The sequence below is a fragment of the Marmota marmota genome, unplaced genomic scaffold, assembly GCF_001458135.2.
Source record: "Marmota marmota marmota unplaced genomic scaffold, marMar, whole genome shotgun sequence".
Lineage (NCBI taxonomy): Eukaryota > Metazoa > Chordata > Mammalia > Rodentia > Sciuridae > Marmota > Marmota marmota.
Window position 1 is genome coordinate 7,379,562 of NW_026000076.1, and position 25,886 is coordinate 7,405,447.

Sequence of the window (25,886 nt, forward strand, 5' to 3'; positions counted from 1 at the left end):
CTTCCTTCTAAGAGCACTGATACCTTGAAACCTTCTTAGAGAGCCTGATATTTTTTTCTGTAAAAAGAACAAAATTGATTGTATGTGAAAATATGAAGCTGTAATTAAGTTTGTTAATACATAAACTCACCTGTTTCTAAAAAGAGTTGAGAAACCTCATTTCCTGAGTTTGCACACAGTTTGACTTTGAAAATTTCCAAAGTACAGTAGAACATTATGTTCACTTTATACACAACTCGGATATGAGTGTGTTTTAGGGTAGTGAATGCAGAACACTTCACCAAAAGGAAAGGGGTCTGAGAAGGATCTTTGTAGGAGAAAATTGAGAACCTGTCTACAGCTAACACATCATTTTAAAATATGAGACTGTATTAATTTTCTTGTTGCACATAATAACTCAAAAAGGTAGGTACTACTATCCTGTATTTTAGATGAAGAAACTGTAGCACAAAGGGGTCAAGCAACTTTTCTCAAGGTCAGATGACTGAGGGAACTAATGGAGTTAGAGTTGAACAGTGTCCACACTGTCATTCTTCTGCTACGTTGATGGCCATGTTTTACTTCATGAATCCCATTCTGAGGGAAAAAATGTTAATCAAAAGACAGATGGTAAGACATTCTTCAAGAAGCGTGAGGCCAGTGTTAAAGAGTCCTTCCCTCAGTTGACATTTAGGTGTTCACTGCCTTAACATGTTCATTTTTCCTGTTATCCATACTTTATTTCTTGGTGCCAACTGGAAACTGTCCATGGTGTGTGGAAAATTAATAGAAGAGGAAACAAAAATCACACAATTTTGCTACTTGTTAACTCTGGTTAGAAGCTTTGTTTGCTTAAGGATGTGGAAACTGATGACTAGATCGTGTAGGTAACTGACTATATCAGATTTCTGTCTCGGTTCTAAACAAGGGCATTTTAGAATATTGCTCATCTGCCGTGGTCTGGAAAATGAAACTCCTTATCTTTCTTTGAGATAATAGTAAAATTTTCCTTATAACTTGAAGTTTACAAAGAATTATATTTATAACAAATATAAATTATTTAACTTCAGCAATCTTACATGAGTGGTTTCTTTTAAGGTTTGGAGAGATTTCATTTAACATTTTATGAAGCACAGTAGCTTGTTCAAAACTACTTCTAATTATAAGCAAAAGACAACAAGCTAGCCAGCTCACATATTCCCAAACATGGACAGATGTGACCTGAACCTACCAGGACAGTTTTCCAGATTTTTGTGAAATGTTGAAATATATGGGCTTTTCCCCTCCCCTAGTACGGGGGGCCTTGGGCATGCAAGGTTCTACCACAAGCTACATTCCCAGCCCTTTCATTTCTTATTTTTGAGACAGGATCTCACTAAATTGCCCAAGCTGGTCTCAAAATTGTGATCTTCTTGCCTTAGCCTCTCAAGTTGCAGGGATTATAGGTGTACTACTGTGCCCAGCCCAAGTATTATGCAATTTCAAAAATGAATTTAGGAAACATCTTTAGAGAAGAAATTATATGATTAGTAGGTAAAACGAATCTGAAAATCTTAGGAAAACTCTTCAATAATGAAGCCATGGAATCATTAGATTCTAGGGTCAGAAGGAGTTTGAGTGCTCATCTAATACATCTTATTTTTCCTAAAATATTTCTGATAATCAGCTATCCAACCAATCCAAGTAGTTCAGAAGTTGTGAGAAACAAGAAAATTTATCACGGTGACAGATTTTTGCCTGTTTCCTAACAAGTTTGGGTCCAGTTTGTCCTGTCTGGGAGACCTGTCCCAGCCTAAGCTGCTTATTTTCTCTTTTGCTCCTGACATCCTCTTCTCTCTCCACATAACCCACACAGTTTAGTCATGGTGTTGTACTATATCCATCCCTTCAGGCATCTCTCTTCCTACTGAACTGTGAACAAATTGGGGGAGATAGGCTGTTTTTCTCTTACCTTTCCATTGCTAGTAATTGATGTGGTTCGTGGCATATAAGAGGCACTTAACTAATGATGTTTGAATAAATGCAAAAAAAATGTGCAGGAAACACAAGTTATTGACTGAAGTTAGCTTAGGGTATGGCATAGTTCTGGAGAATTTGGAGTCCTGAGGATTGATAGGAATTTTTAGCCTTAAGGTAAAATGAATTTCTTATAGTTATAGTCTTTTCCAAATGAGATCTTAAACTCTAGAGTTGATCTGGTCTATCCTGTGTGAAAGTTAAAACCACATTTTATTGTGGTAAAATATACATAGCATGAAAATTTACCACTGTGATAGTTAATTTTAAGTGTCAACTTGACTGGATTAAGGGATACCCAGATAGCTGGAACACATCATTTCTGGGTGTGTCTGTGAGGGTTTCCAGTAGAGATTAGCATTTGAATTGGTGAATTAATAAGGAAAATCTTCTTTCATGGTTGGCAGACATCATCCAATCCATTGAATGCCCAGAGATAAGAAAAAGCAGGGGAAAGGAATTCATGGTCTTTTGGAGAGCTTTTTTTGTCTTCTGCCCTTGGACATTAGAACTACAGGTTCTCAGACCTTCATACCCTGGGTCTTGTACTAGCAGCTCCCTAGGTTTTCAGGCTTTGGGTCCTGGACTGAGAGTTACACCAATGACTCTCTTGGGTTCTCCAACTTGTGGACAGCATATCATGGGACATCCCAGCTTCCATATTTTGTGATCTAATTCCTATGATAAATTTCCTCTTATACAGATGGTCCTCTGTGTAAAATGATGAAGTGTTATCCTGATAAACCCATCACAAGTTGAAATTACTCTTAAGTTGAAAGTGCATTTAATCCCTCTAACCAACTGGACATTGCAGCATAGCAACACAGCACATCACAGAGTACTGGTTGTTTTCCCCCATGATCTCATGCCTGACTGGGAGCTGTGACCTCCTGCCCTTGCCCAGTGTCAGCAAAGAGTATTGTACTACATATTTCTAGCCTGGGAAAATATCAACATGCAAAATTCCAAACATGAGTCTGTTGTGGTGGTACACGGCTATAGTCCCAGCTATTTGGGAAGCTGAAGCAGGAGGATCACTGGAGTTCACTTTGAAACCTGCCTGGGCAACATAGAGAATCCCCACCTCAAAAAAATAAAAAACTGATGTATGGTTTCTTCTGAATGTGTTTCATTTTTGCACCATTGTTGACTTGGGGATCTTAATAATTAAGATCTGGAGAACCCAGACTAATAAAACCATTTCAGCCATTTTAAATTGTGCTGTTCTGTCACATTTGTATATTCACAGTGTTGTGTAACCATCACCATTATCTATTTCTAGAACATTTTCATCACCTCAAAAACAAACAAACAAAAAACACTCCATATCAATTAAGAGTAACAAGACATTATTTTCTCCCATCCCCCATCCCCAGCCCAGCAGCTTCCAATTTGCTTTCTGTCTCCATGGATTTTCTGGTTCTGGACATTTAATAAAAATGTAATCATGCAACATGTGACCTGTGTCTGGCTTTTTTTTTTTTTTTACTACTTCACATGACCTTTTTTCAAGATCCATTCATGTTGTATCATCTATTAGGACTTTTTTTTCCCTTTTTTATGGCCAAATAATCATTTATTGTATGGGTAGTACCATATTTTACTTATTTATATCACATTTTTATGGAGAGATTTTTCATACTATTAGTCAAAATTTTTTTTTCTCTTCCCAAACATCACACATAGAGAATTTCAGATACTTCTGCAAGATGCTGGTAACTTCGTCATGTTGAACTTTATAATCAAGGCCTAAATATTTTACATCACAACCCCCTGAGCCCTAGTTCTACTTTTCTCATTTTGTCTCTAATTGCTGTTTATTAGTGGTATTTTCAAAGTATGATCTGGAGGCAGAATTGCAAACTATGTTAGTTTTGCAGAAAATGAGCAGTAGAAGACTAGAAGATACTGACTTAATAAGCATTTGAGATTTAACTGATTTACAAAGTGGAGCTTAAGCAGTATGACCTCGATATCTTTTAGGACCTTCTATATTATAGACAGAATTAGAAAATTCTTTGGAGATCTATTATGAAAAAGTAGCTTGAACCTTTTCCATTTGCATGGGAAACCCAAATCTTCACAGTACTTTCAAACCCTTTAAATACAGATGCTCCACCTTGTGTTTAGCTGCTTAGTCAAGTATTTGAATGACTTTCCTGTCCATCACACTGAGTAGAACTCAGATATTAGAAGCTCATTTGAAGTGTAAAAATAAAAGTTAGCATACAGTTTTTCCACATGGTAAAGCAGAACCTAATATTTCCCAAAGTCAAATATGGGCAACAACAAAATTTTTTTTAAATTTTTTTTAAGTTGTTGATGGATGGATATTTATTTATTTATTTATATGTGGTGCTTAGAATTGAACCCAGTGCCTCACACATACTAGGCAAGCGTTCTACCTAGAATTTACAAATGGTCTGTGTTAGAATTTACACTTGTTTCATTCTGAGGTAAAACCCATTCTTAGTCCTTGCCATAACCCTCAATTCTGATTTACCTGTGAATAAATGTCCACAGGATCATTGTTCAGACTTCTCACCATTTGGGTCTTTTGCCTTTTCTTTTCTCTTTTCTTTTTTCTCCCCTTTTCTTTTAGGATATTAAAAAGTACTTAAAGGATCTTAAGGTTGCAGAGTTACCTTAACAACTTCACTGCCAGGTGTCCTATTCTGTATTGCAGCCTCACTCCTTTCCAGTTAGAACAAATGTGTTGAACTGCTTTTAATGCTGCCTCAAGAAAGTCTGAAACTTAAACACTTGAATGCTACTTTAAGAAGAAATTATCCCACCTTAGACGCTTATCAGCTACAACATGCCAAATTCCAAATGCAATTTTGGCAACCTTCCCTCTGCTTTTCATGATGATAGGTTCTTCACCCTGAAAAGGCATCCCAGGGCTCAACAAAAACTGATTGTGTGGAGGAAAACAGGTCAAAGTACCAAACTGACATGAACATTGCACACTGTATTTGCTCCCTTGTACTTTACGCTGTTCTGACATTGTTTATTTCCTGAATTAAAAACACTTATGATTCCATGCCTCTGAAAGAGTGTGGAACATTTGGTCAAAGAAGATAATACAGTTTCAGAAAAAATGCTCCCCAAACATGGACTGATAACATGTTCCCCCACCTTTGACTCCATGTTACTTTTTCTCTCTCTCCCAAGGTAGGCCATGTAATTGAAACTGAAATTTCTCCAAAAACATTTCCTTAAAAGCATAACCTGACTCCACCAGAATACCCTCAGGGGGCTGCGACTGTGAACTTCAGGAGTTGTTTTTGCTTTAGCTTTCAAAGGAAAACAAGATTTCACAGAATTCCCAAGGTTTTCCTCCCCTGATCAGAATTGTTTCCTTAGAGAATAATTTAGTCTAATCGACACATCAGCTGGGACCCCCTGCAACTCAGGAGTGAGTGATTGGTTTGCATCTCTGATCATCCTGTGGTTTGTAGAAATCCAAATAGGCTATTTTTGGAGACTGCCAGAGCCTTATGTTCTTGGAGTCTTCACCCTCCTTGGGTTTATGATTCTGTATTCCACATGTCTCAGACTCACTTGATTCACGTGCATTTGAGATACCACCAGTGTCTTTCTGAGTTCTGCGGCACACATTCATGACAGGAGTGGGCACCATGGAAGCTTTTGCAGTGAAGTTGGAGGAAGGTTTGCCTCAGAGCACTTTAGCCACATTATTAGCCGGCACTGGAGACACCCATGGCTGTTCTTACTTGTTGACTCCTTCTTGCTAACTCTGTTCACTGACCTCTCAGTTTTTGCTACTTCCCCTCAACTTGCTTATAACCCTATCTCCTACCTTTCCTTTTTTCCTTCCTTCTCTCCCAGCAGTAAAGTAGTTCTTGCTTCTGACTCACACATTTTCCTTATTATACCTTGAGAAGGAGAATATGTTTCAAAGATTATTTTTCACATTTTATATATTTTAATTTGCATAACTATTAAGGTCAAATTTCTGCTTTCCTTTTTGGCCTCATAGGTCTTCATACATAAACATTGTAAGAGCTGCTCTGCTCTGTCCTGTACGCATAGCAGAGGACCATAGTTGTTTGTTGTGTTTATTCCCACAAGGCTTGGATGTGGCTGCGGAATCCTCTCCAACATACTGTCCGGGCAGCCCCTAGGATTCATTTTGGTAGTTGGAATCTGTTTGCTTTTCTTGACTCTGTTTTAAAGTTCAAGTTGTACTTGATAGTGAAGTTAATGTCTTCTTTATTAGATGACCCCCTTTTTTGGTCAGAAAAACAGGGCATTATGACTTTGTAGCCATTATTTGAGTCATATTTCATTAATAACTTTTGCTCATTCTTTTATTCATTTTTCCAGAAAACTTATTAATTACTTATTAGACGTCTGGCCTTATGCTAGTCCCAAGGTTGCAGGAATAAATGTGACTCTCTTCCTGCCCTTGAATTATGTTCTGAGGACATTACAATGTGACAGGGGAGACAAACATCTAAACAGATTGTTACAGTGGCACATGGAGCTGAGGGACAAGGAAGGATTTCACTGGAGATGCCTTTTGAGCCCACCACAGGTGTCCATCTGGGAACATGATTTTACTGCACTTCAGGCCTGAAGCCTGAAAGACTACAGTGTGTTAGTGGCACATATAGAATGATGCTCACACAGCTTGTGTTTAATACTGAAGAATAAATACTGTCAGTGTCCTCAGATTTCGTTATCAGCTGAGGCCTGCCGAGGGCCCCAGCTGTGTTCCCACACCCAAACATACCTATACCCAGGGTCTCCACTTCCCTGCCTCTCTTCCTGCAGTGGCCAAGCCAATGGCTCCTCTGAGAAGGGAGGTCCAGGGTCCCTGGAATCCCCTTGCAATACTCTCAGGACCCCGTTAGAGGGTCATGACCTGTAAGTTTTATAAATATTCTTCTGTTTATATGAGTTCTTGCCCCTCAATCCCCAACCCAAATTTAGTTCCCAGAATTTTTCTGGGGCATTCAAAATATGGAAGAAAGAAGGCACACTTATTTCTGCATCCAATTTCAGACTTTTAGAATCCCCCTGAACTTTGTGGTTTTATTAGATTATTTTCAGAGGTTTCCAGGGAGTCCAAAATCATGTCCTCCTTGGGGGAGGGGGATTAGTGGGAATTGATTGACTCTTTTCCTCTTTCAATTCAAAACCACTAGGAAACAGCTTGGTGCCTTTTTTTGCCATAACTGTGTGACATCTTTGACCCCAGAGCTTCTGGAGACCAGGGAGGATAATCAGGTGACTCCCCGTGGTGGGGGTAGAGACATTAGGAGGTCCCAATTCCTTGAATTCAGCACCAACTAATTAATGTTCCTTTAGAAATTCAGGGAAATACAAAACTAAAAAAAAAAAAAGGAAACTTTAAAATGTTCCAAATCCATCCTTCCAAGAATATTTTAAAGGAATCTTTTTATACCAATTCCCAAATGGTGAAAGGCAAGCAAATGAAATGTCAGTGGTATGGTTCCTCAGAATGGATATCCTTTAAAACACGGTAGCAAGAATGAGCTAAATACTGTTCCTCCCCTCCCCCAGCAATCAGTTGCAACATTTCAGATCCATCTGGAGTCACCATTAAGTTCCTAAAAGTCACATTGTCCAAATATAGGTGAAGTTTGAGTTTAACTCTGGGACCCTAGTTTCTTGAAATAGATGCACGCCTCACTGTCTGTCTGTGTAATATATGGGTGCTGGGAGGCCAGGATTCAGGAGGTTTTCAGTTACTGCCAGCACTGTTGCCAAGGGATGTCTCCTTACCTCTGAGCAGGGGACAGATGATGGCTATATACAGACCAGCCTGTGATTTTATGGGTCTTGGTTATAGACACGCTGTTGGAGTTCTTTTCTTATCTATCTTAGTGTAAACTGATCATTGAATCATCCATTTCAGAGCATTATTTGGTCTGGTTTTAGATACTAGGAGTCTCTGTGGTAGTGTTTTGGATGACTTCATTGCCTCGTGGGTCCACAGGGGCTGTTCTAAGAATCAAAAATGTTGAAATAAAACCTCACTGACACGTTAGCAAAATTGGGCAACTGTTAGGCTCTCATATCGGTTGGTGTTTTTCTCACTTTGGTTTTGTTTGTTTTAACAAACCCCAGGAGTGGTGGTGGTGGGGTCTTACTAATAAGAAATCTTTTGAAATCTCTATGATAGGGATATCTTGCATCTATGCTATGAATTCTGGGAAACGCAAAACAATTTTCATATGGCATCTTTTCATAAAAGCAGTTAAGCATTTTCTCTTGCCTGTAAGTACATAATTCATTTTCATAAAGTGGCTTACAGAGTCCAAGGCAATATATTTAGTTTTTGCTTATCAAAGATAATCTTTGGAAAACTGAGATGTCTTCGCCACCCAAGGTCTAGAGAATGTTGTTCTTGTGTTTTGTTTTTTTGTTTTTTTCCTGGTGATAATGTGGGCAAGGACATGCATCCTAATTGGAAGATAGGAAGGTTGTCTTTCCACTTGGAGGATTTATGCTCCTTAGAGTTGGCCTTGACTTTGGACTAAGTTGTATTCACAGTTCCAAGAAAAAAAAATGATTTGTTTTGAATTTTCTTATAAAATTACACCTAGCATGTTTACTGAGGTGTACGGATAACCTCAGAATATCTCTAATGAGAAGATGTGGCAGAACTGATGAGACCAATTGACTTTCCTGTTTTTAGGAGAGGGATCAGTGAGGTGTGAGGCACAGTGTCTACATATGGGATGTGACAGACGAGATTTACTTGCACTTCCTCACCCCTCCAGGAAGACTGACTATTCAGCACAGTTTGAAAGAAACACAATGAAAGCAGAAAAGGACAGGGCTGCATGGACCGGTATGTGGTCAAACATGGGTCTGAAGAGGCCACTGAAGCCCCAGGAACTACACTGATAGATTTTTAGTTCTGAGTCGTCATCTATGGATTTCTTTCCCAGAAATGATGACATCGTTAGACCAGAAGTGTGCTTTCTAGTTTAATTAGATGGAGCCATTTTGTTTCTGTTTCTGCCATTAGAATTTTCCTGCTATTCTACAATGGGTTCCTTACCCAGAGTTAATGGGCAATTAACCTGGGGTTCATGGCACCTGCAATGGATGTGTTTCCTTACCATTGTCTGCAAAATGTCATGCGATGTGTGATGTGTGATGTGTGTGTGGGAGGGATAGGGGGAGAAAAGAAGGTTCATACTCACATTGAGTTCTCAAATGCTTTGTGACTCCCAAAGATTAACAAAGAAGCCACTGATCTAGAGACTAGCCCTTGCTCCTTCATTTGGGATGTATCCCTTTTGGCCCTATTAGCCTTTATGGCTCACATCACCCCTACGTTCAGTTCCTTATTGCTTTTAAAGCCTGTAGATTCAGCTGATATGTGGATTTTTTTTTTTTTTTTGATACCAGGAGTTGAACTCAGGTCACTCAACCACCTAGCCACATCCCCAGCCCTATTTTTTCTGTATTCTATTTAGAGATAGGGTCTCACTGAGTTGCTTAGCACCTCGCTTTTGCTGAGGCTGGCTTTGAATTCATGATCCTCCTGCCTCAGCTTATTTATTAATTTAGTTGTAGATGGACACCATACCTTTATTTTATTTATTTATTTATTTTTATGTGGTGCTGGGGATTGAACCTAGTGCCTCACATGTGCTAGGTGAGCGCTCTACCACTGAGCCACAACCCCAGCCCTTAATATATGGCTTTTTATGTGTAAATTTGATAAAGGCTTGAGGGTCAACTCCTTAAACTAAGGAGTTTGAATTTCTAAGCTAGAAATTGTTGGATACCATTTTTTGTATCATTTCTCCGTTCTTTGCTGCAATCTGCCTTAGCTCTGGTCCTTAGACCACCATCACTGGACAATCTGATGGTAAAGAACTGCAGAAGGATGTTCTTATGACTTTAACTATTATCTATCCTGAGCTATAATTGATCCATACTGAGGACCCTTCCTTCCTTTTTACAGACTAGGAGAAATTAGGCAACTTGGGCAGGGTTTCTTTGAGATATTCCAGGTCTGTTCTCCCCACATTCCCAGGAGCTGTTATCCTCTCAATCTTTGCTGGTTGTTTTAGTTGTGCCCTGTCTTCCCTGCAGCACATTTGCCCAAATGGAAGGAAGTATACAAAAGCAAGGGTGTGGAGGCATTAGGTGAGCGGACGCTTTCAGGTCTCTTTGTTCTTGCCAAATGATCTTTTACAAAAAGTATTGGGTATTTTTCTTTTAATTTCCCAATTGTAGTGTGAATTCTTCTTTGCCAGATGGCTTTTGGGGCTTTGCCTGGGATCTGTGTTCCAGAATCAGAGATTCATCTTGGCCAGACACTGCCACATATTGAAGAAGGAGCCATTTCCAGGAAAGCTCATAGAGCTGAGACTCCTAGAAATCTTTCCCCGATTGTCTGAGCCAGGCCTTGACACTTTGGACCATCTGGAAAATTTTGGACCTGAGTATGAATATCTGTTTCATACATCTCATTTCATAAGCTTTTCTAAAAAAAAAAAAAAATTCTTGTTCATTTGAGATATATACTTATTTATTTTGTAGTGTGCATTTTGCCCCAAACTTATGCATATCTGTGAACTTTAAGGGATTGTATGCTGAAAACGACAAAGAAAATCATCAGAAAAAGGGTTGATGTGCCCTCTGCAGATGTTCTGTACCTTCCCAGCCTAAGCCCTTTTTGTCCTTTCTCTCCCTTGTTACTCTCTGGTGAGTTCTCCATCAGTTTAAGTATGTGATTCTTTGTTTCACCTCACCCCTCTGAACAGAAAGCCCCTGTGGACAGGTTATTAAAAGCATGATTTTGCTTTTCTGAGTTCATGTTGACTGCCCTTGGCTCAAGTGCTCTCAGAAGACACTGAGTCCACTTTTTCTGGCTTTGCTTACAGGTGCCTTTTGATGATGCTAATGATGATAATGGTAACTTACAATAGTACTTGATCCTTCCTCAAAACTGACCACAGTTGTTTTCCTGTCCAGGCTCATAGTTTTCTCCTCCCCACCCCCAGCCCCCCAGGCAACTCTGTACAATCAGTGTTTATTTGGTGTGTTTTCTGCCTCATTTCTTTGGAAAACCCCTTCCCACTAGTAGCTGAGAGAGTGAGAACCCTGGCAGCTCCCTTGGCAGCCCCTTTCTTTCTCTCTTGGCACTTTCTCTGTCAGAACTCACTTAACTTTATAGAGCTTGGAGCTTACCTGAGACAGGAGAAAGTCCTTTCTCTGAAGGTCCAGAGGGATAACCCATCCTGAGGGGGATCCTGTTCTTTAATTCTCAGCCACTTGACCTGAAGGATAAGCCAGTCCTGAAGGAAGGTACCTTTTATTCTGCCATTGTCAATTTTGAAAATAAAACAAAAAGTGTTTTGTTTATTTGTGTTTTATTCTTGGGAACTGAGTCATGTTTGGCTGAGATTAGGCATATGAAATAGCCACTTTGTGGTTAAAAAAATTGGGGGGGGGGTAGAGAAGCAAAAAGGCCCAATATTGGCAGTATCATCTAGCTCAACATGAAACATCTTATTCACAGATTCAGAACTAGCTTATAGCTTCTTCTCTTAATGGTGAGTAGTGGAAAGATATCCAGATGCTGCTCTGAGTGATCTGCCTGGAAAGCTGGTGCTAACATCTCTCCCCTCTTGCTGCCTAGGTCACTCTGCACCTGAATCCTATCTCCTCAGTGCACATTCACCACAAGCCTATTGTGTTTCTGCTCAACTCCCCACAACCCCTGGTGTGGCATTTGAAGACAGAGAGACTTGCCACTGGGATTTCCAGACTTTTCTTGGTAAGTGTTTCAAACCGTCCCAAAGTGGTCCATATTATGAGGTTATAATGACCCCAAACTTTGCAAATCTTTTAAAAAGGGCTTCTTTTCATCGAAATAATACCGTTGTTCTGAGAGTGTTGAAAGTGGAGTTGTACACTTGGAGGTAGTTAAATCGCATAGATAAGCATTTGCAAGAAGCAAGCACCACCTACATGTCCTCTGTGGTCTTGTTTCCATGGCAGAGGAGGACCTGGAATCATAGGCTGTGCGGCCTGAGCTTTGGTCTCATCTCAGAGATCCCCTTGTGGCATCGGGAGTACTGTAAATACTGCAAACTGCCACCGGGTGTGTGGTCTCTGACCAAAATAAATATGCACAAACCCATTCTATTTGTATATAACAGAGGCCTAATTTCTGATATGAAAAACTGTTTGTTGATAAATGACACAGTGAGCTCCAAAATGAAATCATTTGTATTTGGTTAAAAAAAAAAAAAAGAAAAAGCTGGAACCTAGTTCTGTGGAAAGATCCAAATATTACCTACTATTTGTAAATCATGTCCTTTGGAGTTTGCCAGAACATTCAAGTTTGCTAGTTGTGGAGAAATAGATGGGTTGTTTGGATGGAATTTTTGGGGTATGATATCATGTCTGATGATGAGCGACACTGCAGTGTGAGTGATAACTCACGCTGTCCACTGTGAGAGCTCCTTGCTGTAGTCCTAATGTATGGCCTTAAGCATTTACACCTCTCCTGATTGTAGCCATCTAAGGTGAGTGGAGTCCTCATTTAAGAGTTTTCCTCTGACCTAATTAATGACCTTTCCTTTGCCCAATTAATGACCTTAATTCAAATCTGTAATTTCTTGTCACCTGCATTTGAAGAATATTTTTAAAAACTCAGAGACTCCCACAGAATAAACTAAGAATCCATAGTCAATGTAGTTATTAAGTAGGTAAATAAATTAGGAAAAAAAGGAGAGAAGAGGAAATTCCTCTTTATAGTAGACTGCCAATTAAGAAATATGGAAGAAATGATGAAGTTAGGAAATCATCATTTTGCAATCATCATAGTAAAAGTTATTCAGGCACAAATCATCAACAGATGTCAAATCCAGTGGAGGTGGAGGGAGTCTGAGGAACAGTATGTTTGTATATTCTCCAAATATCTTTTAAACAAATTACTTATTAAAAATGGAAGAAAAGAACAACAGTAGAGATACCCAGAAATATTTCAATAAAGTGATCAGAATTAATGTCACCAACATGGGGCAGGTGAACATTGTGTGCCTGAAAATGAGCAAGAACCCAGTATCACTTAGGTAGGATTCTGGCCAAAAGTGTGTAGAAGCTGAATCTAATCATGAGGTGACACTGGACAAAACCAAACTGAGTGGCTTCCTATACAATAACAGGCTTGTCTTCTTTATGTTTATCATGAAATTGAAAGAAAGGCTGAGGAGCCATTTCAGGTTAAGTAAGACTAAAGAGACAATATGATCCTGAAGGATATTCTAAGGACAGTAGATGAAATTAGGATTGGACCTATAGATTAAGTATTATTTTAATGTTATATTTCTTGCATTTAATAATGATACTATTGTTACATAAGAGAACGTCGTTAAGAAATATACCTGATACATTTTAAGTGCTAAGGAGTGAAGGCTCAAATAGTTCAGGGAAAAACAAAAACAAAAACATAGAGAGAGAACATGGCAAAGTGTTAAAAACTGGTGAATCTAGTCAAAGAGTATGCTAGATTCCTTTTTTCTATACTTGAAACCTGGCTATTAATTTGAATTAATTTCAAAATGAAACATTGAAAAATTCAAAAGATACATTTACAAGGTGGGAGTTACTAAGAACTTAAATTATAACTTTTTCTGAGAATTGAAACTCTTAATACTTCTTTTAAAAAGGTCAAAACAGTAATAATTTAGTTATTATTATTAATAAATTTATAGCCAGGCATGATAGCACATACCTGTAATCCTTGGGACTCAGGAGGCTAAGATAGGAGGATATCAAGTTTGAGGCCAGCCTGAGGAATTGAACATGACTCTGTCTCAAAATAAAAAATAAAAAGGACTGAGGACGTAGCTCAGTGATGGAGTACCCCTGCGTTCAGTCCCCAGTACCAGGGGTAGGGAGAATACATTTATTTAGTCCTTAGTACCTTTTAGGAATTGTACTAAGAGTTCCAATAGTTTATCTCATTTAATTCTCACAATACCCCAAGGATCCTAGTGTATTTACCCCTTTTTATAAGTGGGGAGCTAAGACTTAGAGGCTAAATAGTGGCTCAAATTACAGGGCTCATTTCTTACAGAGTTGTCTCTCAAACCCAGATAGTACCTATTCTACAAGCTCTTAATGCTAAACTGGTTATCTTCATACTTAGTCAATGTCAATCTCCTTTAATAAGATTATTTGTGATAAGACTTAGTGGTCTGATGATAAACTCATATGCACATTTAATCTTCATGCTGTAGAGTTGTACTATCCAATACTGTAGGAACTAGCTATTCATGGCTATTAAATTAATTTTAAAAAATTTAAAAATATAGTTCCTGTTGCTTAGCCATGTTTCAGGTGCTCAGCAGCTTTATGTAAGGCTAGTGCTTATCACATGGCTGGTTATGGAGAGATTCTAAGCAGAGGCTTTGCTTACCCTGAGCAAATAATTTGGACAAAATAATTTCTGTTAGTCTGATTTTTCTCAGGAAAAATAATTTGGTAATAATAATAGTCCCTACATCATAGAGGTATTATCTTGGTTAAATGAGATTACATATAAAATGTCTAGCAAAGTGCCTGCCACTGATGAGTTCATAGACATTAGGTGCCATTGCTGGTGTTATATTAGAGAGCATTTAGGAAGCATGTTGAATCTACATTTGTAATTATAAAATATCTAGTTTGGCTGGCTGGCTGGCCCCAGAGTAAAAGAAGTTCCTTTTGCTCTGGGCTATAGGTCCAGATGAACAATATGAGACACATATATCCTCGTTGTATTTATCACTTTCTGGATTCCTTCTTCAGTCTGCCACTGCATGGGTTTTAAGGGAAAGTATCTTACTTCAAGTTATTTATTTGCTTTAATTTTGTTTACTTTCTGGAAGAACTGCTTGGCCATTAGTTTAAGATTTACAAATGGGGACAATCTAGTAAGCAATGTAACATCAATGTTCTTGGAATTAATCTCATTTAAGGATGAACCTAAATGGGGAATCTAACATTTCAGTTTCAAATGATGAACCTAAAATTACCCAGGCAGGGGAGGCAGCTGCCGGAGAAGTCAAGGATTTAAATTCCAGGGCACCTTAACTCTGCTCTGTTGTCCAGCAGGCTTCCTCTAGGGAAAATGCTTTTCTCCCATCACACATTTCTTCATGACCTGAAAGAGATGGTGGAACATCTGTTGTTCATTCCAATTCTCAGATCAAGAGATGAGTGATGCAAGTTTCTCTCACAAGCTGGGCAGCTTTCCCTAGGCAGTCTCTTCCCTTCTTCCCTGTGGGCTGAAGTGAATTTCAAGGTTTCTTCATCGTCTTGACAGCCTTTGCTGCAGAGCCACAGTGATGGAGAGGAAGCTCCTTGTGCGTTTCTCTTGCTGGGTAGAAGACAAGTAGTGTCCATTTGTCCACTTATTGTAGTTAAGAATTAAAACTACAAGATAAGATAATCAATTATCTTACATTAAGTGTTTCTTGAACACTTTAGATAGCCCATGGAATCTTTGGAAGTTGAGACTTAGTGATTCCCATCACTCTCCTCCCAAGATTACTCAAACTGCTTAGAGTTGCTGAAGAGAGAGCTCGAGACTTCGCCCCCCATTTCCAGATGTGCGCATCCCTGTCTCCTCCCGTGTGTGTTGCTGAAGAACTTGCATTACTGGCTCACGACTGTTTACTTTTCAGTTACAATACTTCAACAATTTTTTCTTTTTTTTAAAGTAGGGTTCAAGGAACAGCACCTAGTCCATTATCAGAATGACTTTTTATTTAAATTGACATATTTGCACTGTTAAATGCCAAATTAAAAAAGGGAAAATATTCATAACTGGTTAGGAGGGCTTGTGTTTCTCAGAAGCTCTCAACCACTCACTTTAAAATATAAAATATTATGCTTTAATATTGTCTAATAAAGGCATCTGTCTTTTTTTTCTGTCAGCTCATTCCAGTCCTCCTCATGACCCCACAGCACAGGCAAGAGGAAGGAGTGTGTCAGGCAGGGGGAAGTTGGGATTTAGATTTTTCTGCAAGTGTAGTGGCTTTATCCATTTGTTCTGGTTACCTAGAAAGTGGGAGTGGGATGGAGAGTGTTTCATACTGAGTTTCGAGTAGTATATCTTCGTGAGTCATATACGTGCACACACATGATAGAGTTGTCACAGTCTTAGTTTTCCTTTTTTAGGGTGTATGGATGGTCCAAAGAATATTGAGTAGGTTAGAACTGTTCCTCAGTGCAATCAGAAATTAAGGGAATCCTTCCCTCTCCATCTATCATATTGAAAAAAATCAATTAAAATACTCTTAAAAAGGTCATAGAAGCTTACTTTTATTTGTGAACATATTTCCACAATTGAAGAAAAAGTACAGTAACTCAACTGGGTGATTGATGTCTGAATTTTTAACCTGAAAGCATTTTTTGTTGTTCTTGTTTTGCCAAAAAGTATTGGGAAAAGCCACAATGTTGTCTTTAAAAACATGCTCCAGCTTAAATGGACATTTCTCCAATGAAAGGATGCAAGTGACCAAAAGCACGTGAAAAATCTGCTCAGTGTCATTAGTCATTAGGGATATGCTGATCAAAACCACAATGAGATGCCTTACCAGGATAGCTTCATGTTAATCAGGATAGCTATGACAAAAAAGGCAGATAATAACAAGTGTTGTCAAGGCTGTAGAGAAATTGGAAGGCTCATATATCACTGATAGGAATACAAAACAGTTCTTTGGAAAACAATTAATGTAAAACACATGTTCATAAAATCTTGTCCATAAATGTCCAAGGCAAGATTATTCATGGTAGCCAAAAAATGGAAACAACCCAAATGTCCATCACATGTTAAAAATGATATTTTAGGGCTGGGGATGTGGCTCAAGCGGTAGCGTGCTTGCCTGGCATGCACGGGGCGCTGGGTTCGATCCTCAGTACCACATAAAAATAAAATAAAGATGTTGTGTCCACCGAAAACTAAAAAATAAATATTAAAAATCTCTCTCTCTCTCTCTCTCTCTCTCTCTCTCAAAAAAATGATACTTTATTCACATAATGGAATATTATTTGGCCATAGAAAGGAACGAATCATCAGGGATGGTGGCACACACCTGTAATCTCAGTTATTCAGGAGGCCAAAGAGGCAGGATGATGGCAAGTTCAAGGCCAACCTAGGCAACACAATGACACCCCCATCTTAAAATATAAAAAAAGAATAAAGTTCCAATAAATAACACAACATGGATGGATCTTGAAAACATGCTAAGAAGTGAAAGAAGCCAGACACAAAAGACTCCATGTTGTGTGATTTTTTTTTATGTGAAATAACCAGGACAGGTAAATCCATAGAGATAGAAAGAAAATGAATCATTGTCAGAGGCATGTGGGAGGGAAGAATAGAAAATGACCACTGATAATGGTATGAAGTTTCTATTTGAGAGTCATAAAAATGTTCAGGAATTGCATAGTGGCAGGTATACCACTCTTTAAGAATACACTAAAAACACTGGCTTATACAGTTGAAAAGAGTGATACTATGGTATGTGAATTATATCCTAATTCACATACCATAGTATCACTGTTAGGGAAGCTAACAGTGCTGTTAGGGAAAAACCCTCCTATGGCACTCTTTAAAAAATGATGGTGCAAGGGCTGGGATTTAGCTTGGTAGTAGAACAATTGCCCAACATGTCCAAAACCCTGGGTTTGATCCTCATCACTGCAAACAAAAATAGAAACAAACAAACAAAAATCCTGATGGTACAAAATCAATGAGCTAGATAATGATGATGATGATGATGATGATATGATTTGGTACTGAGGATTGAACCCAGGGCCTCATGCATACTATGCATGCACTTTATTGCTGAGCTACACTCCTAGCCCTGAACTAGATTCTAAAATGTATCTTTTTACTTTATTCCATATACTTTTTTTAAATCTTTATTTGCATTCCAAACCCAAGTGCTATCTCCCACAAGGTCTACAGACTTGAAACTTCGGATAAACAGAAATTTTAAGATGAGACCCTTGGCTTCTAATAACGAAATGGTCCAAAGGCCATGTCCAACCTATTTATGTCAGAGTTAGCTGCTTTGAATGCTCATAAGGAAAAAATAGATATCTAAGATTAGGATAGTCTCGGGAAATAAGCAGCTTCTCCCAACCTCATTCTCTCTTGGGATTACTGTGCTATGATCTCTTTTTCCCAACCATTTATCATTAAAACCAGAGAAGATATGTATGTGACTGTGTGTAAGTTTGAGTGGGGGATGGAGGGTGGGAGAGGATGGACGTTGGTCTCCATGGTGAGGTTACCAGAGTTGGCAAATAAAAATACAGGATATCAGTATAAGTGGAATTTCAGATAAACACCAGATAATTTTCTTAGTATACCCATGTAATATTTGTGGCACACTTATACTAAAAAAAAAAATTCATTGTTTATCTGAAATTCAAATTTAACTGGATGTCCTATATTTTGTCTGGCAACTCAGAGGTAACTCAAGTTTTTCTAAATATATTCTGTATAAAACCCTCCTGGGTGTCAGGAGGCCTGAGTACTGGTGGTGGCTCCACCACTGACTAGTTATACATAAGTGGGCCTAAGAAACTACAGTTCCCGTATCTCTAAGAGAAGGGTGTTACATTATCTGATTTCTAAAGTTCTTTGCAGCTTTTAAACTCTGATTCTTTGATCATACAAATGCTAGATATTATAGCCCAATTTAATTGGAAACAGAAAACAGCAATATGAACATTGCCTCTTCAGCAAATCCAAGTAAATATCAAGGTGGAGCAGTTGAAATAAATGAGAAAAACCAAACTTTATGCTATTGGCTTCAGATTAAAAACAAATCAAAACTTAATCCTAATGAAAAATGTAAATTAATACCAGGAACATGCTTAATATTTGAAAACCAGTTTTGCATTTCCAAGAATGGGGGAGAGGTGGGTTAAGAAGCTGTGCTTGCCCAAATCTGGTTTATTCCTTTTACTTAAACTGGAGTGAAAAAAAAAAAGTACAAATATTTTGGGTCTCTGCCACCAAACCACAGGCAGCTCTCTGGTCTGTACAGCAGTTTGGATGACTGACAAGGCTCAGTGAAAAACAAGTGCTATTTGTTTTCCTGTGCCTAGTATTTAACTGGAAATCAGAAGGCTAAATTTCCAATCAGTTGTTAAACAGCCCCAGATGTGAGCTCAGTGCTGTGCTAGGAAGGGACTTGTACAGCCTGTACCACAGCGCATGTCCAGCCATTACCTTTTCATGAGGCCAAGAAATGTGTAACTGAGGGTTTCAATGTCCAAAAATGCCCTAAGAATAACTCCAATAGTCAAGTTTGCTTGTGGAGGAGGAAACTTAGAAATAAATATATATTCTGTATTCTATTGCATTACCTTTAAAAATCTGGAAATAATTTTTTTTTCTTTTCTAATTTCCTACTTTCCTTTTTTGGCAGCCCCTCTCCCTCATGTTTAGAAAAAACCCACAAAATTAGCATACCTCGCATAATGGTTTATGTATGTACTTGTTCATTCATCCAACACCCGGTTTTTGATAATTGCGCAATTCTGGAAACTGAGCCAACCATGGAGAGTCCAGAGAGAAGTGGGGCGAGTTGCCTGCCCTCAGGGAGCTTCCCGTTATATGGGAGAGTTGGTTAGGAAATTGGGAGTTGCCAGTTTAGTATAATACGTACCATGGTTGGATCCTGAAAATTGGGTAAAACCAGAACCTTCTTGTAAATGCAGCTTGAGGCAGCTTCCTCTGCTGGGTTGACTCTGGGGCAGTATGTGGCAGATGGGTCAGTGCACTGCACACAAACCCAGCTTCCTGCTCAGTCAGAAGTGTCACCCCTGTACATTGGGGTCAGAATATACCGTGTTGGGTTTTCCAGTGAGGTCTTTCTCCAAATAAATTCTCTCTCGAAGGCAGATAAAATAACTAAACGTTTCAAGAGTGGTGGTTCTTCTTTGAAATGTCTCTAGTGGAATGACTCATTATGTCCTGTGGGATATTCCAAGTGGTTGTGGACCATGCATTCTCTTCCAGAGCCTGCTTATCTGTTGGTTTTGTGGCTTGTCCTTAAGAGCCTTAATTATATGGGGGCTTGATCCTCTCATGAACTAGGGTCAGTCAACTACCATATTTACTAGGAATGAGCTTCTGGCCCCTTTGTGGCGAGAAAGCTCTTCCTAAATGTCACTGTGGCAATAAGAACCCTGGAGAGAGTCCAATTCCATCTGGTAAACCTGATTCAGAAGCATTTTCTAAAGACTCCCTATGAATTATCCTAACTCCCTGGGTTCAGGTTGGTGAATGTTGCCAGGGAGTGAGTGGCCTGGGGCTCTTGTGAGGTTTGCCCAGTGTCTTGTCTTTTTCCTGAGCAAGACATCTGTCCAGGAGGGCTCCTGCAAGCGTAGACTTTTCCTGGCTCTGACTTGACATGTTGTGTCATGTCTGTGCGGGCACGGCCCCAGCCTTGTGAAGGCTTTGCTCTTATTCAACAAATTGAAGTTAAATAAACTTGCTTTCACTCAGGAGGGAAGGTTGGTGTTTCTTTGTGCAGACTCCCATGGTGTCCTTTAAGGCTTCATTGTCTAAAACGAATCTGGTAATCTGATGCCTCTGTCCTTCCAAGCATTGGGAAATTGTATCAAATGTTAATCTCTGGTGCCATGGGATACCATGGTGGACAACCTCAGAGAGCCATTTGGTAGAACAAGTGAGTATTTTGTTAAGAGAGGTTGTAGAATGTTTTATTTTTGTGTAATGAGAGGGGTGGGGGAAGTCTGTCTTCCAGAAGTTTCTGGGAGGATGATGTGAAAGCTCTTGACCATGCCTAGTTCTTCTTGTAAATTGCAGACATCGAAGCCTTTGGTAAGTGTTCACCCAGGTGGCTCACACTTCCCATTTCAGAAAGTGACTGCATGATGGCCCAGCCCTTTCCTGAGCCCAGGTTATTGGGTTTATTTGAGGCAATCTAATTTTTGCACTTCACATCCTTGTCTTCTAACTCTCTGGTTTGGAAGCTACTTTGATTTCTGCAGGGAAGAAGGAGCCCCAGAATCCTTTATTATTTCTGTCTGTGGGGTAGAATGTATATTCCAAGATACACTTTTGCCCTTGATTCCTAACACCCTATCCTAGATGCTCTGGGGTCTTTGTTGCAAAAGTGGGTTCTTAATGCCACTATTCCAAGGAGTCACCATTGGTTCTGCCTCTGGCTTATCCCATTTGGGTGATGAGTGACAGGATGATGCTAGGACCCAGGGTATACCTGGAAGCCAGAGGCTTATCCATGTGCCTTCTCTGGCAACACCATATAATGGTCATGGCCCATGGGTCTCCAATCCTTTCCTTTGTCATGGAGAACCTATTCTTAAGATTCTAGCTTCTGGGTGATACAGTCTTCAGGGCAATGTTTAGAGTTACTGCTTGAAGCTAATGCTGACCTAACCCTTGAAAACAGGGTTCTTATATCCTTTTCTAGAAATTTGGGCAGGAAAGCATGGCCTATCAACCTCAAGATCTGTCAGACAACCCTCATGGCCTATTGTGAGGACACACATGCATGTATGTGTAAATTTAACAAACTTCATAGTGCAATATGCTAGGCACACATATAAATACATACGTTATTTAATCTTCATAACAAGTCTGTGAAGTAGGTACTATTATCTTCTTTTTTTTTAAGAGAGAGAGAGAAGAGAGAGAATTTTTTAGTATTTATTTTTCAGTTTTCGGTGGACACAACATCTTCAACCTATTTTTTTTTTAATGTGGTGCTGAGGATCGAACCCAGTGCCCCGTGCATGCCAGGCGAGCGTGTTACTGCTTGAGCCACATCCCCAGCCCCCTATTATCTTCTTAAGATAGGGAAACTGAGACAAAAAAAAATCAGCCTGTGCATGGTCATACAGCTAGAAAGTTGTGGTTATAACTCATGTAAAGTGCTTAGAATAGTGTCTGGCACATAGTAAATGTTCAATAAATATTAACAATTATAATGCTATTTTTCAGAATGGTAAATGGTGACCTCCCTGGAGATAGTCACATTGCTTGACTTGAGGGCATAACTATGATGTTATCTGTATCTCTCCGGCATGGAGCCACTGATAACTATCCCAAGAAGAGGGCTTCAGAATTGAACCCTTAGAGACATATTGAGGCATGAGGTTAGTTGCACAAAGGTGCTATTTCAGCAAAGTATGTTGTGAATGACTTGCTTCAGTATTGGGATCTAGGTCATACCAGTGTTCCATTGGGATGAGGGTTTTGGAACTGTTTCTTTGACCCCTTTCCCAGTAACATTCTCTCTCTGGGCTCTTATTGGACTGTGTGTCAGCTCCACCAGGTTGCCTTGCTTAGTATTGCATCTGTCCTTAGTCCTTTGGACATTATTTCACCATAATTCTCGTTATGTTCAGTTCAAACTTCTTGGCTTTGGCATGGGAGACCACTGTAGTCTTCTTCTTCAGAGACTTTTAAATAGAATCTGAAAGGTGGGCATAAACTGCCAAGGGGACCCTCCCTGCCTTTCTTTGCTTAAGAGCTAATTTTAGGGAGAGCTAAGAGGATTCCAAGCAGTTGTTTTAGGCTGGAGGCCTCATCCCTGTTCCTTCCCCCTAAGGAAATGTCCTTTAGATGCTTTTTTTTTTCTCAAACTGTTCTTGGGTCTATGGTTGATCAGTGGCTAGAATATGTAGCCCCATTTTTCCTGGGGCTTTTATCAGCCATTCACACACACTGTTATCACACAGTGTTTATCTAGAGAAAAAAAAAACAGTAGAGGATGCATATGAAGAGATGTATTGCAAGGATTTGGCTTATACCATTGTGGGGACAAGCAAGGCAAGTCAGAGAGCCCTGCAGAAAGAGCAACTGATACTCATGAGCTGAAGCTGCTGTCCACAGCTGGAATTTCCTCTTCCTCTGGGAAGCCTTTACTGTATTCCTAAGGGCTTTCCACTGATAGAATCAGGCCCATTGGATAATCCAGGACAGTCTCCCTTCCTGAGTCATCTAATTATGAACTTTAGTCACATCTACAAAATACCTTCATAGCAACATGTAGATGAGGTTTGACTGTATAACAGATCTGTAGCCTCGTGAAGTTGACAAATAAAACTGACCATCACAGACATATTTATATCTTATGTTTATACAGCTGGATATTTTTGTTGTGCTGTATCCATTATCATCTTAATTTAACCATTGTTAAATTAACAGATTCTTGGACAATCTGTTGTTGTTATTTACCATAACTTGCTTTCCAGCAAAATAATTTATTTCTGTAACAGGCAGTCCTATTTCTGTCTGTTCCTTCCATCCCCTTTCTCCCACTTTATCATCCAACACAGCTCCTAAGGCTGCTGGGGAAACCAGCTCAGAGAAGGAAGCAACCTAACAGCTTGCAAAAGGCAGAGAAGGTGGTGACCCTCTAGTTTACCTTCCTGCCTTTCCTTTTTGCTTTCATTTAAATCCATTTGTATTTGCCTACTCTGTCCTGGTAGAAAGCTAGGCTTACTGTGCAGCTCTTTGCTGACCTGTGAGCTGGTTCCCTCACCAGAGATGACCTATCCAGACACATTCCACTTCCCAGGTGGAAAGAGCATTGTCACTGCTTGCTAAAACTGAGTAATGCTTGCACTTTACCTAATTGCTCAGAACCCTAGTTTCTTCAAGTGTCAAATGAAAGGATTTGGAATCTCTGTGATGTGTACTAAGTAAGTGTTCAGACTGAGGCTGAGGCTTTAGGATTGTAACCTCCTTGCATTCTATTAGTATAGGACTGAGGGAGACTCCCATCCACCCTACACTGATTACTGCATTTGGTAGTGACTGCTCCATGGTGGTGAATTAGAGAGAGCGCTAGTGAGAAACAAGGTCTTTGGTTCTGTTGTCAACCCTGCTGCCTATTACCTCTGTGCCTTGGGTAGATCCTTTAGTGTTTTTGAGCCTCGATTTCATTATAAAATTGAACTTAGATTATCAGCATCAATGAAGAAAAGCTCCATAAAGAACATTCTAAGAACCTATTTGAGATTTGTAAAATTTAGTTTGTGCACTTGAACCTGGCTTTTCAGATTGGATGTAACCTAAAAAAAAAAAAAAAAGACACTCCCCTGTGTTCCCCAGAAGCACACTTGGAAGGGAAAAAGATTAATTGAGGAACATGGCAAGTAGCAGTAACTTTCTAACATTTTCCTTCAAAAATATGCTTTAGGGGCTGGGATTGTGGCTCAGCGGTAGAGCACTTGCCTAGCACATGCGAGGCCCTGGGTTCCATCCTTAGCACCACATATAAATAAATAAATAAAGAAAGAAAGAAAGAAAGAAAGAAAGGTATTGTGTCCAACTACAATTAAAAAAATAAATATTAAAAAATATGCTTTCGATGGCAAATGCACTATGAAATTTGGGTCAAACTCCTCTTAGATGAAAGGGTAGATGTAGGAGTCTGGGGAGGTTATACTGTAAGGCTGAGGAGGATCCTCTGTAGACTGGGACTCTACTTTGGAAAGCTATTATAATGCAGCTCAAGCTTCATTAAATTTGGTAATCTATGGGGGACTGAGTTCATTTGTCAGATGGGAGTGAGATCTTTTTCTTTTCTTTGTGTGTGTAACTTACATACATTGTCATTCTTGTAATGTTTCCATGGGAGATTAGAGTATTGCTTTTGCTTTGGCTCACGTTCAGGTTTGTGCAAGCTCATATTCAGAGGGCAGCATCTCAGAGCTTTCCTCAGGGACATGTGTCAACATGTAGAGTGTTAAGAACATGGAGTAGTTTCAACCCTTAGCTTTTTACATTTTAGCAAAAGAAAAATTAAAAACAGAATAATCATCATAAATGTTTCAAGAAAAATTAATAGTATGTTTTAAGTCATTTTGTTGGAAGAAAGTAATCTGGCTTGAGATACAAAATAAAAACACCAAGAATTTAAAAATGGTTGCATGGGTTTGTGTTTCTTGAATGCATGATTGGCAGATATTATAATCTTATGGTTCATGAATATGTAGCTTTGCAAATTATAAATGTATGTTCAGGGGCATGGAAGTTATTATTTCTTTCAAACAAACCTTTTTTTAAAAAAACATTGAGTCATGATATATGTTAATAGAAAACATGTTTAAGATCACATTTCACATCTCAGGGATTGGGAGGAAATAGGCAAATACAGTCCTCCCAGGAGTTGGGAAGGGAGAACGTGAGCTTTTCTTCTTTCAGAATGTAGGGGTCAATCCTCATTAGGGAGGTAAATATTTCAATATTGTTGCAGTAAGTTTATCTTTGCTGGACTTTATGTGCACAAAATACATCAAAGGATAATCTCCTTAATACCTTTCTGTGTGGGGGCCATTACAAGTTCTAGGGCCAATCTGTTGATCCTACTTAAATATAAACCTGGATTCTTGAGAAGTGCCTATTCTCCTTAACCGTATGTCTTTCCTCCCCTGGAATTGAGCTAGCAAATTCTTGGCATGGCAGGTATTTCTGAAATATCAATGTTTTTCTTTGCTTTATCTGTTTTCGTTGTTTTGCTCTATTTTCCTAAGCAGGCAATTCTAAAAAGAGATTTGTGTATGCAGGAGTCAGGAAAACTGAAGAGGAATAGTAAAAGTTGGGTGTGGGGCAGGACAGAAGAGGGACAATAGCCAATCCTTCATTGTGCAAGTGTTGTACTTCCACCATTACCAAAATCATGGAAATGTGTGAAGTTGGGTGTGTGAGGCAGAGCTGCCCCAAGGGCCTGTAACATGAATAGCAGGCACTCACCCAACCGATAACTCAAGCTCCAAGTGGACCACAGCTGAGCTATAGTTAGCGTGCGTGTGCGCACACGCATGACCGGGGTCGGGGAGGGGGTGGGGGTGGGAGG

At 39.3% G+C, this 25,886-nt stretch overlaps 1 protein-coding gene across 4 annotated transcripts in view; it reads left to right on the plus strand.

Annotated features, from left to right (window-relative positions):
• Window positions 1–25,886, plus strand: part of Tgfbr3 (transforming growth factor beta receptor 3) — a 186,858-nt gene that overhangs the window by 98,822 nt on the left and 62,150 nt on the right. For all 4 annotated transcript variants that reach the window (XM_015500893.2, XM_015500894.2, XM_048814463.1 and 1 more), the window contains one exon: window positions 11,654–11,791. In XM_015500893.2, coding sequence (XP_015356379.1) covers window positions 11,654–11,791 — 138 coding nt within the window. The remainder of the gene's footprint in view (window positions 1–11,653; window positions 11,792–25,886) is intronic.